Source organism: Mauremys mutica, chromosome 10, assembly GCF_020497125.1.
Source record: "Mauremys mutica isolate MM-2020 ecotype Southern chromosome 10, ASM2049712v1, whole genome shotgun sequence".
In the NCBI taxonomy this organism is placed as follows: domain Eukaryota; kingdom Metazoa; phylum Chordata; order Testudines; family Geoemydidae; genus Mauremys; species Mauremys mutica.
The window spans coordinates 82,324,062-82,338,514 of NC_059081.1; the positions used below are offsets into that span (position 1 = coordinate 82,324,062).

Consider the following 14,453-nt stretch of genomic DNA (forward strand, 5'->3'; position numbering starts at 1 on the left):
AGGGGGCCATTTAGGAACCCAGAGCAAAATCAGTACTTGGTCCTGCTAGTGACAGCAGGGACTGGACTTGATAATCTTTCCAGCTCTATGAGATAGACCTCTCCCCCTATTTAAACTAGTTTGCAGAAGTGCTGAGCACAAACCAGCTCTCATTGACCATAATGTGAGGTGTGCAGCACTTCTGAAAATCAGGTAGATGCTTAAATACATGTTTAGAGTCTAACTTTTTGAAAATCTTGACCCGAGTGGTTAAGTGACCACTGGAAGAGTGTGTATCCTCACCAAGGAGAGGTTCAAGTAGACATCTTTCACCTGGTCAACACAAAAGCTGATTTTAAAGAAGTTGTATCCATTTTGCTCAGTGCGGTGTTTTAACAGTTCAGATAGTGAAGCCTTTCTTTCAGTCTATCAGCTAAGAATTGTACTTGCCAGTACAGTTGTGGGTATTGATATTTCTGAGCATGCTGCTGGTTCTAATGGATATTTTGTTGAAAACTGTGACACCAGCAGCACAAGATCTGTCCGGTTATAAACCAATTTCTTCTCATCATGTTTTAGTACCGGTTTCACATTCAAATGAGTTAATTTAGAGCTAGATTTTCAGAGGATCTCAGCTGCCGTTTAGGCACCTTTATGAAGTGACCAGCTTTTCAAAAGCTTCCATTTAGGACAATAGGAGCAGCTGTAGGCTGAGCACTTTTGAGCACTTTTGAAATGCTTACCACTTCATATAGGGGTCTGAGCTTTTTTCAAAATCTGATCCATAATCTTTAAATAAACATTCATACTTAAATATAAAAGGTTTTGTTTCCAGATTAAATTACAGTAGAGCCTCAAAGATACAAACACCAGAGTTACGGACTGACCAGTCAGCCGGACACCCTGTGGAACCAGAAGTAATACATCAGGCAGCAGGGGAAACAAATTAAAACCAGCAAGTACTATACTGCTTCAGGGCTTTAGCCCTGGGACGCAGGGCTTCAGCCATGGGGGAGGGGAGGGTCCTGTAGTCGCAGGGTGGGGGTCAGGGCTCCAGGTTGGGGCAGCCTCAGGGCTTCTGACTCTCGGGAGCACCGGGGCTCAGGGCTTCTGACCCGCGGGGGTTACTGGGGCTCAGGGCTTCAGCCCCACGGGGGGCACCGGGGCTAAGGGCTTTAGCTACGAGGGGAGTGCCAGTTTCAGCCCCAGCACTTCCCCCGTAGCTAAAGCCCTGAGCCCTGGCACACACAGACTCCAGCTGAAACCAGGAGCAGAGCCTTGGGGAACCCCAAGCCCTGGCACCCCCCACAGGGCAGAAGCTGGGAGCGGAGCCGCAGGGCTGAAGCCCCAGCACTCCCCCCAGGTTTAAGGCCCTGAGCTCTGGTGCTCCCTCGGGGTAGAAGCCCAGACCCCCCTCCCTGGAGCCCGAGGTGTCTGTAACCCCAAGGTTCTACTGTAATATTAAAGACAATTAGATCCACATTCTCCTTCACAACTTCCTGCAGGAGTTGGTCTTTTTTTTTTGCTACTGTTGGCTACTGTTTTAGAACCCTTAATGAAAATAAATTTATAGATGGAGGCCATGATATGGTATTATATATCTAATCATTTCCCTTTCGTTTATAAATTGTACCATTTGATAGCAAACTCCTGATGCCACGATACAGACCAAGTGATCAAAAAATATGGTTCTAGAGAAGATACAATTTTCAAAGGATCACAACTCCAGCTAAAAAATCCACTGTTCGTTTAGTAGTTTTATTAAATTATGTTACTTAAATTCCCTCAAAGCAGTACTACAGTATTATAAATGAAACAAAACTTCATGAATTAACATGTTGTGTTGACTATTATAATTCACTAGGATATATACTGTATACAATACCATTTGAGGTTCAGCTTCAGAAATCCTTTTCTGATAAAATGAATTGCCAGAGCATGTTTCTAAAGATCAAACTATTAGTAATTTGGGAATATGAGTGTTCCCCAACAATATTTATTTTACTTCTATTTGCCAATATTGTACCTATCTTTATTGTCCAATACCTGTTTGTTAACAACATGTATGTTTCTACTTTGGCTCTTTCTTTTGATCTTTTATTCTTTTCGAGCACCGAAAGGAGTAACCTATCGAGCTTTTGCTGGAGGATGTTATAAATGAAAATTTAGTAACCATTCCATCAGCTTTGTAAACTGTGTGAAGTGGTGTGTGTGCACCAGTATTTGGGGAAATTAAGCAAAAGTTTGAAATCCATCCAAGTGCAAGAAAATTTCCATTTTGTTTTGTTTAAATTCTGGATTAATTTGTATAATCTGTTATCATTGAGGGTGTATTATATTGCTAGATATTTGAAATCTTTAAAACTGAAAGGCTGGAAACTCTTAGACTACTAAAATTGCATTTTAGTTTACATAGACTAATATAAATTCAAACTCTTTATTTACAGCGGTTTCTTCACATAATAAAAATTAGGATTTAAAAGCTGTAGCAGGAACAATTCTTTGAATCAACTCATAGTACGATATCACCACCCAAGTTCCTAATTTCAGAAATATTTTGTTAAAGTAATTTAATAATTTAATTTGTTTTTATATAAACAAATCAGTACCATGACTAATTATCAGTGTACAACATGATTAATTTGTCAGGTTTAACCTGAACATGTATTACAAATCTTGCTTTCTAATACTATTTTAATAAAGTATCAGAGGGGTACCCATGTTAGTCTGGATCTGTAAAAGCAGCAAAGAATCCTGTGGCACCTTATAGACCAGGGGTCTCAAACATGCGGCCCGCGGGCCGCATGCGGCCCACGGAGCTCTTCCCTGCGGCCCGCGGAGCTCCCCAGGGGAGCTCCGCAGGGGCCCCCAAGAGAAAAGCGGAGGCTCCCACCTCCGCCCCTCTCCTGGAGCCTCGGCGCATAGAGCGCCGAGTCTCCGTCCGAGCGCCTGAGCCCCGCCCCGATCCGAGCCGCGTGGGGAGGGGGCGGGGCGGGGGGCTCGGGGCTGAGCGCTGCGCTCGGCGTGGAGCTCCCAGCCCCGCCCCCTCACCACGCGGCTCTGAGCGGGACCGCCGGAGACGCGCTCGGGTAAGGGGGGGGGGAAAGCGGGACCCGCCGGGGCCGGGGCCGGGGCCGGGGGGTGGGGGAGGGAAGCGGGACCCGCCGGGGCCGGGCCGGGGGGGAAGGGAAGCGCTCAGGGCTGGGGCAGAGGATTAGGGTGCGGGGGGATGAGGGGTTCATGATGTGGGGGCGCTCAGGGCTGGGGCAGAGGATTAGGGTGTGGGGGGATGAGGGCTCTGGCTGGGGCTGAGGATTAGGGTGCAGGGTCCTAGTGCCTGCCCTCCGCCAGTACTGGCAAGGCAGGCTTCCCTTACCCTGAGCCTCTCCAACCCCAAACCCTCAGCCCCAGCCAGAGCCCTCATTCCCCCCGCACCCGAAACCGCAGCCCCCGCCCGGAGCACCCCCACATCATGAACCCCTCATCCCCCTGCACCCTAATCCTCAGCCCCAGCCAGAGCCCTCATCCCCCCACACCCTGAGCGCCCCCACATCATGAACCCCTCATCCCCCCGCACCCTAATCCTCTGCCCCAGCCCTGAGCGCCCCCACATCATGAACCCCTCATCCACAGCCCTCACCCCACACTCCAAACCTCTTCCCTAGCCCTGAGCCCCCTCGCATCATGAACCCCTCATCCACAGCCCTCACCCCACAGCCCAACCCTCTTCCCTAGCCCTGAGCCCCCTCGCATCATGAACCCCTCATCCACAGCCCTCACCCCACAGCCCAACCCTCTTCCCTAGCCCTGAGCCCCCTCGCATCATGAACCCCTCATCCACAGCCCTCACCCCACAGCCCAACCCTCTTCCCTAGCCCTGAGCCCCCTCCTGCATCATGTACCCCTCGCCCTCAGCCCCACAGCCCTCACCCCTGCACTCCCTCCTATCCCCAAACTCCGTCCCAAAGCCTGCACCCCCACCCGCTGCCGCAGCCTGGAGCCTGCATCGAGCACAGAGCCTGCATCCAGACCCCCTCCCCCACCCAAACTCCCTCCCAGAGCCTTAGGCAGTAAATCTAAGTGCGTGTTTTGTCCTTTGAGTGAGGTGCATTACTGAGTGTATATATTTATTAAAACCGCGCGCTTAGGGGAGGAGGTGGAGAAGAGACAGGGCAGGGGCGGGGCCTCATGGAAGGGGTGGATTGGGGGTGGGGCCAGGGGCAGCAAGGGGGCGTGTCAGTGATGCGGCCCTCGGGCCAATGCACTAGTCCTCATGCGGCCCTCGGGGTCATTTGAGTTTGAGACCCCTGTTATAGACTAACAGACGTTTTGGAGCATGAGCTTTCGTGGGTGAATACCCACTTCTTCGGATGCAAGTATTCACCCACGAAAGCTCATGCTCCAAAACGTCTGTTAGTCTATAAGGTGCCACAGGATTCTTTGCTATCTTAATAAAGGATTGCTGTGTCTTAATGGGGATGTTTGGAATTGGAACTCTGTCTAAAATAATAGCAATTGCTTTTCCTTTGCAAAGAATTATAAAGTTGTGTGTAAATGAAATATTCTTCTGGAACAACATAATTTAAGAATTGATTTTTTTAACAGAATTCTGAGGAGAGATGAAGTATGTCTATTACAGACTTTACTTCCAAGTTTTGAGGATTGATATCAAAAGAATAAATGTGGGCACTGAGTTTGGCTCATTCCACTCTGCAGGGCATGTTTACAGTCTAATCTAACTACCTTTGAAGTCAATAGAAAGAAAGAGTCTGACTGGCTTCAGTGGGAGTTGGTTCAGGCTGTTAACAAGTCATCATGGTTGGGTGAAAAGCTCTAGTTTCTTGTTGGAGTCTTCTCGGATGAAAATGTAAATGATTCTAGATTAGTGCCCAGTTACCAGAAGTTAGTCATTTAAATGAGCAATGTTGTTAAAATGGACACAGTTGAACATCTATATAGGTGATATATAAGTAGGGCTGTTTCAAGCAAATGAAAAGAAGTAGGTATATACAATATTTATGCACTCTTAAACCAGTGAACCTACAAAAAGAGCATGTTATTTTTATTAAATTAATTAAATTACTCAGATTTTATATAACTTCTCTTTTTTAAATAAATAAAAATCATGTAAGATGCCTTACTTGAGCCACAACATGAGCTTAAATAAAAGTGAAGCGGTTTTAATTAATATGAAAACATATATCTCATTTGTACTCATCTTAAATGTTCATTTTATTAGTTATTAATTGAAAGATTTTGAAATATAAGTATCAAAAATGTTGATTAAAATTATAATCTTTCTGGGTTTAGAACATTTTTCAGAACAAAAGTAATTTTAAAATAGATCTTTTGTCTCAAAAGTAATTTAAGTGCAAAATAAAAATGGTGCAAACATTTAATCCCAGTATTAATAAAAATGTCAAATGCATAAATTGTAACTCAGACCTGCACCTGATATTTCTTGGGTTATTAAAATTATGGTTTTCTGTTTGTCCTGCAAAGACATAAACCTGTAAGCACACATCACTTCCAGTTACAAAGATAGATAAAGGAATCTATAAATTTTGCATTTACAAGATCCTGCAACGAAGGCATTGTAAGTTACTCTTTCTGGGCACCACAGGTTCAAGCAGCACTGATGTTAAAGAAAACCGCAACATGGACAACGTTCCACCTAAGGATGGCAGTGTGCAAAATACCGGGGAGGGGTCTCAACTCTCCAATGGTGGTGGTAGCAGCAGCAGAAAACGCCCATTGGAGGAGGGCAGCAATGGACACTCCAAGTTCCGCCCTAAGAAGAGGAAGAAAACACCAGGGCCTGTTTTGCCAAAGAATGCTCTGATGCAACTGAATGAAATTAAGCCTGGTTTACAGTACAAGCTTCTATCCCAAACAGGACCAGTTCATGCCCCTATTTTTGTGATGGCAGTTGAAGTTAATGGACAGGTGTTCGAGGGATCTGGCCCTACAAAAAAGAAGGCAAAGCTTCATGCTGCTGAAAAGGCTTTGAGATCGTTTGTTCAGTTTCCAAATGCATCTGAAGCACATCTAGCAATGGGGAGAACACTGTCTGTAAACACAGACTTTACATCTGACCAAGCAGACTTTCCAGACACACTTTTCAATGGATTTGAAACACCAGTTCAGACTGACAATTCCTTTTATTTGGGGTCCAATGGAGATGGATCCTATAGCTCCAGTATAGACTACAGTCTGTCCTCATCCACTGTTGCTGGTAGTCTTATCCAGTCCCCTCTTCCCACACCATCACCATACCCATCCACCAGTGGAAAGAACCCTGTGATGATTCTGAATGAGCTGCGGCCAGGGTTGAAGTATGAGTTTCTCTCAGAAAGTGGAGAAAGCCATGCTAAGAACTTTGTGATGGCAGTGGCAGTGGATGGTCAAACTTTTGAAGGATCAGGAAGGAACAAAAAGCTTGCAAAGGCTCGGGCTGCTCAGTCAGCTCTTGCATCCTTATTTAACATGCAGCTGGATCAGACGCCATCTCGCCAGCCCATTCCCAGCGAGGGTCTCCAATTACATTTACCACAGGTGAGAAACCTATGCATTTTTCTTTAATATGTTTAGACAGTTTCTAGGAATATATCAGCTACTAATTTTTGAAACGTTTGAAAGAATATTTCTGGTGTTAATGCTCTTTGTTTCATTATGTGATTTCTCCACTAATGATCTACCAGTGTGGAATCATTTTATTCAATTAGAAAGAAAAAATGCCACATTGTTGATTTTGTTGATCTTAATTGCATGCTGTAATACAATTCAAATTCTAGTTTAGTGGTGGCTGGTGTTAAGGGAATCTTGGAACAATTGTTTTGTCTCTTGTTCTGCTGCAAAGCCTGGAGTGTGAGTTGAAGTGAGGATTTATTGCTCCAGATTGTTTGACTACCTGAGAACAACTTTTACCAAAGAAGAAAATCACTTTCAGCTGCAACAAATGCTCAGAATGAAAGGTGTTGAATAGTGGTTCTCAATGAGAGATTAAAATACGAGGGAAAATAAGGTTAATACAGGAGTTCCTTATTTTGACTATTTGACTAAAAGACAAAATTTCAACACACAAGACCAAAGAAATCTTGAAATATTTATGGTATAAATGGACTGTGCAATCAACTACTATAGCAGTTACAATGAAGTTTACAATTGCCTTCAAAAATATGTGTAAAGTAAATATTTGTAACAAAATATCTAATAGGATATCCTAAGTATTGAGCATACCAAAAGTAGTACAGTTACATTTGGTAACTGCAAAGGTAACTTTATTGAGCTATCAATGAGAAAGCTAAAAGAGAGTCTACAGTCCTGGAGACTAAAAATTCCACTTATTTCCTCTAGGTCCAGCAGGATGAATTCATTGAACAATATTGAGGTTTTGAAAATAAGCTCCTTCCTTCAGGATAGATGAAACTAAGTCTTTAAAAACTATATAATGATAGATACCAACAGTTCCAAAGGACAGGTTTTATGAACACATTTTAGCTTTCCTTTTTAGTGGGGCTTATTGTGTAAGGAAGAAGCTTGAATGGTCTGCCTCTTGTTAGGTGCAATATTGTTGTAGCTGTGTTGGTCCCAGAATATTAATGAGGCAAGGTGGGTGAGGTAGTATCTTTTATTGAACCAACTTCTGTTGATGAGAGAGGCAAGCTTCTTCCCAAAGATCTCTGTGTAAGCTTGTCTCTCTCACCAACAGAAGGTGGTCCAATAAAAGATACTACCTCACCCACCTTGTCTCCCTAATTGCTTTCCAAGAGCAATCGCTCTCCTTGCTCTCCAAGTCTTGGCCGAGTCAGAAACCAGGTTGGTATGCTACAAGCACAGGATATCTCTTCCCCTCATAATGCTGATGATTGTGGCTACTGGATGCAGGTGTATCGTACTGAAAGGGTTTTGCTGGGGGCTGGGTGCGAGTGGCCTAGTTTGCTGGGACTCAGGAATCTCCTTGACCAGAGTTTAGAAATTTATACTGTTCTTGAAAATATTTACACTGTTCATCACGGCAATTCGCTTAACATTGAACTTCAAATTATGTGTGTCAGAAATTAGAATCTCCAGTGTTTTCATTGTTGTGAAAAGTTAATTATATAATAGTTGCCAGTACTTAAACAATATCACAAAGAGGTTAATATTTGTCCTTCAGGTGATTCCTTCTAACTAATTCTGAAAGGGATTTGAATCCCATTCTTTTTCTGAAATAAGCAGTTTCTGTTTCCAAGTTCAAGAGGAACTAGAATGGTTTAATGAAGTTAAATGGAGAAAATACCATACTTTGTTACCTCCCCTCTCAGTCCATTATTTTCTGTACTTTCATAGTGCAGTTGTAGCTTGTTAGCATGTCGGTATTTAAGGTATTGGTGTTAGGTCATGCTTTATTTAACTTTTTCACTTATAGTCTAGAACAGTGATTTTCAAACTTCAGGTTGCGACCCAGTACTGGGTTGCGGTGTGCAAAGCACTGGGTCACCTTGCTCAGCACCCTAGTAGTCCCTACCTGCTCTGACACCGCACTGTGCCCTGGAAGCGGCCAGCAGCAGGTCTGGCTCCTAGGCAGGGGGGCCATGGGCCTCCGCACGCTGCCCCTGCCCCAAGCACTGGCTCTGCACTCCCATTGGAGGGGGGGTGCCTGCAGGCAAGAGCCACATGGAGCCCGTTCCAGGGCGCAGCGTGGTCCGCGGTGCCAGGACAGGCGGGAAGCCTGTCTCTGCACCCCATCTGCACCGCTGACCAGGAGCCGCCAGAGGTAAGCCTGCACCCCAACCCTGTGCCCCAATCCCCTGCCCCAGCCCCTGAGTCCCCCCCAACCCCTCATCCCCGGACCCACCCCAGAGCCTACACACCCAGCCCAGACCCCTCAGAACACACGAAATTTCACTGAGTAAACATGGGTGAAAATCAACAATTTTTAACTATCTTCATCCCAGTCTCCATTTTTCTCAGCACAGTTTTATACCCACAAGTCATGATACCGACATCCTTGCAGCTGCAGTGAACCTAGGAATATTACTACTGTAATTAGAAATCTAAATACTCGTATTTGCACCTACTGTTCATGTTGGCAATTTGCAGGTGTAAAATTGCCTCTGAAACAAAAAAGAGGCCAGCTTTGAAAATCAGGCCTTTTGCGTTTCTCCCCTGGCAGTCCGGCAGTGTTATCAGAGAACAGGTCAAGTCAGCCTAATCAGTGAACACTTTTATTGGTAAGAGCTAAATTCTGTAAATTAAAAAAAAATCAGTTTTTTAAGATTACCACCCATATTAGCAATAGGCCAAACTATATAAAATATTAAAAACTGTAGATCTTTTGCAGTTCAAATTACCTTTATTTCCATGTCGGAAAATACTCACGTTTCATCCTCTTTCAGTTGATATTAGTGTCTTTGAAACTTTAAAGTGCATGGCTTATCATAAATCTGTAGAACTGGCAAGCAACTGAAGCTGAAGAGAATTGAATGGAGAACTCAGCAGTTCTAAGATGTGTGATTAATACGTTGAGATTACCTCAGAAGGCAAAAATGTCAAATCTTTGTGGTCAAAGTGCAGGCGCTAACATTATTAGATATTTGAAAATTGTGAGCATACGTTTTGGTATCTGATATTAGAAGAAATGAATGTGTTCAAGCACCAAGACCTAGGCTTATAGGAATTGAACATTTCATGAAGCAGTGACATGAAAAGTTTTGTATTTGTAATTGTCTGCATTTCAGAGGGTTGACAAGATAGGAGGAAACAAGTCTTATTCGTCTTACTAGGGTTATGTTTCAGCACACAAATGGCCTACAACTGCAGTGTAATACTTTGCTGTTGCAAAAAGTATCTGAACCCCCCAAAGGTCCTCAGTTAATAAATAGCTAGCCATAGGAGTTTTCATACTGTTTTTTCTTTTATGCATTATTATTCTGCAGTACCCAGAAATAAAAAACATAATTACTTCAGATATTCTTACATTGAGAGCAGTGAGGATGTTGACATCATGCTGAACACGTCTATAATTTGTGTCCTCTTATTTGTTTCTTGAAATTACGTAGGGTTTTCTAATTTATTGTTAAAAAATGTTGACGGACAGAACAGCTGCCTAATTACCTAATTTCTTTGGTGTTGTCAAGATATTTATTCAATTTACTGGTAAAAGTATATCACATTTGGTCAGAAATAGAGTGGAGAGCAGGCCTGAGGGAATAGACAATGTTTCTGTTTGGGGCTGCACGATCTGCAGCCGGTCCGTTTTCAAACCGCGCCAAGGAAACAACTCTACGCGCTCGTGCGCCACACCGTTCACTTCCTCACCCTCGTGTCCCGCCCCGACACCAAGTGGCGGGACCTCTTGCCACCTGTGGAGGGTGAGGAGCCCCGGTGGGCCAGCCTGTATTCCACCCTGGTCCCAAGGCCCGCCGGGGATATCAGCTGGCGGCTCCTTCACGGGGCCGTGAGCACGGGCGTGTACTTGGCGCGGTTCACCCCTGTCCCGGACACCTGCCCCTTCTGTGGCGTGAGGGAGACCCTGGCGCACATTTACACAGAGTGCGCCAGGCTGCAGCCCCTATACCGGCTCCTCACCAATCTCCTCTTGCGTTTCTGGCTGCACTTTTCCCCCCACCTCCTTCTCAATGCACTCCCTATCCGTGGCCCCACGAAGTCGCGGGACCTCCTGGTCAACCTCCTCCTCGCCCTGGCGAAAATGGCCATCTACGTGACCAGGGAGAGGCGGTTGGCCAGCGAAGACTCCTGCGACTGTGGGGCTTGTTTCCGATCCTTAGTCCGTTCACGTCTCCGGGCGGAGTTCCTCTGGGCGGCGTCCGCTGGCTCCCTTGACGCCTTCGAGGAGCAGTGGGCGCTGTCCGGGGTTCTCTGCTCGGTGTCCCCGTCAGGCTCCCTTCTTATGACCCTTTGACCACACTCCTGTCCCTGTTCTTTTATTAGTTGTCCCCCGCAATTAGTGGGTTTCAAAAAAAAAAAAAAAAAAAGAACTAAGCTGTTGATCTTTCAGTGCAGTAAGAATAGTCTCTCTCTCTCTCTCTCTCTCTTATTTTAGCTCTGACTTATTATTTATGATTGGAAATCTGCTTTTAGTAATCAACCAAAAGAGTGGTGGTAAATTTTCTCTGCCTAGAGTAACTAAAGAAATCACAGAAATCTCAATCTAAAAGAGCATATCCTGCCTATGGCCTTTATTCAGCAAAGCTTTCCAGCACGTTCTTAAATTTAACCACAAGTGTAAGTCTCATTGATGTCAATGGGTGTAAATGGGAAATTAATTTTTCCATATAGTGTTACAATATGAAGCTTCAGTGGAGCTGTGCCAGTTCACACTAGCTGAGAATCTGACCTATGGTTTTCAGTATGTTAGACATAACTCAGCAGCTCCGTTCATCAGGTCTCTCAGTTGAGCTTTCCATATAATTATGAAGACCAAAGGAGAGAAATGGAAAATTTGTGAGCAGCCTGATGTATCTAAGAGCCTTATCCAGCAAACATTTACTCCAGTGCAGTTGCTAGTCGTGTGTACTGTTCCATTAACTTTAATCTGCAAGTCAGGTAAATATGGCCAGTGTAGTGTCTCTCTCCACCTGGTGGAAATACAGGTTGGAGACTGAGTGTTTTATATTGGCAGCAGATAAAATGATGTCTGGGTGGCAAGATGTGTGGATTATCCCTCTCTGCTTGGTATTTCCATACTTCAAAGATTTGGATGGGCAGGTAGTGCCCCAAAAGACCTGCTTGTAATGAAGATCTTGTTTCTGGGAATATACCTGTAGCATAAAACTGTTTCCTGATTAGGAACATCGGAATTGCCACACCTGATCAGATCAGCGATCCATCTAATTTAGTATCCTAACTCTTACCAGTGGTCAATACCAGAAGCTTCAGAAGGTGTAAAATCCCATAACGGACCACTGTAAAATAACATGCCTATTGGAGAAGTTTCTGATCCTCAAGCAGTGAATCTTAACGTTGGGCAACGAGCAGGGTGGATAAAATTTGATCAGATTTTTGTAGTTTTTATAAATAATATTAATTTAAATCAGGCTTTTTATTTAAATACAGGTTCATTTTTGTGTGGATGAAGAGGAAAGCTCACATCTTAGAGAACTTATGTAGTAAGAAGCAACATGATTTAGAAACAGCCTGGATTTGTAAACTTAGAGAGTATCAGAGGGGTAGCCGTGTTAGTCTGGTTCTGTAGAAGCAGCAAAGAATCCTGTGGCACCTTATAGACTAACAGAAGTTTTGCAGCATGAGCTTTCGTGGGTGAATACCCACTTCTTCGGATGCAAGCAGTGCTTGCATCCGAAGAAGTGGGTATTCACCCACGAAAGCTCATGCTGCAAAACTTCTGTTAGTCTATAAGGTGCCACAGGATTCTTTGCTGCTTAAACTTAGAGAGGTGACTGAGTCAAAACTGAAGCCCAGGCTATGGGTCTGAGTGACAGGTGGCATGGGGATGTTATGATGGTGGTTTTCTCCACAGTAACTGAGGAAGAGATGAAGGGGAGGGCTTGGCAGGGTAATAATCACAAGCTCAGTTTGGAACATGTTGACATTATGCTATCAGCTGAAGATCCATAGAGAAAAACAGGCAGAGATTTTACTTTGAATGAAAGGAGACAGGTCCAGAGTAAACAGGTAGATTTGTGATTCATCAGCATAAAGATGATAGCTGAAGTGTTCACATGCATGTAAGATGTAGCAGGGGAAGAGGAAGGATCCCCACTGAAGGTTGGAGGGGAGAATATCGAGGATCTTCCAGATCAAACAGTGAAGGAGTGATTAGAGAGGTAAGAGTAAAATGAGGAGAAGACTGAGTCACCAAAGTTGAAGTAGAACAAGATCTACAGATGATCACAGCTCTGTCAAAGGCATCTGACAGTCAAGGAGGATGAGAGTGAAATATTCTGAAAAGGGCATTATAGACTTTGGTGACAGCAGTTTCAGTGAAGCATAGAAAGTGGAGGCCAAATTGGAAAGAATCTAGGATGGAATTGGAGCAAAGAAATTCCAGATAGTAGTTATAGATAACACTTTCAATGAGCTTAGAGATAAAGAGAAGAAGGGAGACAGAATCGTAATTGGAGAGAGTGTCATGGGTGAGTGGTTTTTAAGGTGAGGAGGAATGAAGAATGCTTGTATTGAGAGGGGAATTACCCTGAAAAGAGGGAGAAGTGGAGAGCGCTGAGGGAGGAAATGAAAACTGGTGTCAAGCCAGGAGATGGGGTGGGATAGGGTCAATGAAGCAGGTGGGGCAAGAGGAGGAAAGTGAATGACAAACCTTGGTTTCTGTGACACAGGAGAAGTAGGAGAGAGTGATAGAAGAGGGAAGCTGGTAGCCATTTCAAACCTTCTGTCAGCATGTATCCGTGGGTCATGACTGAGAATACCAGTCACATACCTAGGTCAATATATAACTCAGATCTTACCCAGTAATCACACTGTTGCCAATCCTTTATTATCTAAAGGTTTATTTATAGAAAGAAAGAAAGAAAGAAAGAAAGAAAGATGAGAGTTAAAATACATACAATAATTGCAAACTTCTTGGATCAGGCTTGTAGCAGTGATGGAATAAACTGCTCGCTTGTTAAGTCTCTGGGTGCTTCCAAATCATTGGAAGGTCCTCAGTCCTTTGGTTAGAATGATCCAATTAGTACAAGTTTATCATAGTCCAGAGGTTTGAGCAGGAAAGAGACAGAATGGAGATATTTTCAGGGCCTTTTATAGCTTCTCCCAAGTGAAGGGGCACCCATTGTTCTCACTGTGGAAAATTACAGGTAACAAGATGGTGTTTGGAGTCACATGGGCAAGTCCCATCTCCATGCCTGATTTCGCTTAGTCATAGCAGAGGCCATCACCCATACTCCAGTTAGAATGTTCACAGGAAAGTCCATTAAGTGTAGATAGGCATCTTCCATTGTGAGTTAAGTGTTCTTTGATGGACCATTCAACCAGTTCCTTCAAGATGTGCAGGCTAAACACCTCGTGGGTGTTACCACATGAGCAAACATTTGCTAGACAGGTACATAGTTAGTATTCATAACTTCAGGTACAAAAATGATACATGTATACAAATAGCATAATCATATTCAGCAAATCATAACCTTTCTATTGACACCTTACTGGCATAAGATTTGTTGCAATTATATAACAGTGGTAGCAACAATGATCTATGTGGTCATGTTTTAATCAGATAACATCACTCCTTCTCAATACATCTTTTGAGAAAATCAGTATGAGCAGACAGGGAAGTTAAGGGAGACGGGCTTAAGGAGAGAATTAGAAGTGGTGAATACGTAGCTGAGGTTTCAGGTGGGAAGTCAGTCAGGGTGGAGAAGCATACTTGGCCAGGAAGATGGCAAAACTGAAGGCTGAGAGAACAAGTTTATAGCTTGGAAGTCAGCCTGGTCCAGGACTGCCATCACAGAAGACCTACTTCATAAAAGCAAGAGCTGAGGAAATGGAATTGCTTG

General features: G+C 44.1%; 1 protein-coding gene across 4 annotated transcripts in view; it reads left to right on the forward strand.

The window, feature by feature from the left end:
* Window positions 1–14,453, forward strand: part of ADARB1 (adenosine deaminase RNA specific B1) — a 271,564-nt gene that overhangs the window by 188,737 nt on the left and 68,374 nt on the right. For all 4 annotated transcript variants that reach the window (XM_045032826.1, XM_045032829.1, XM_045032828.1 and 1 more), the window contains exon 5: window positions 5,603–6,534. In XM_045032826.1, the coding sequence (XP_044888761.1) occupies window positions 5,603–6,534 (932 nt within the window). The remainder of the gene's footprint in view (window positions 1–5,602; window positions 6,535–14,453) is intronic.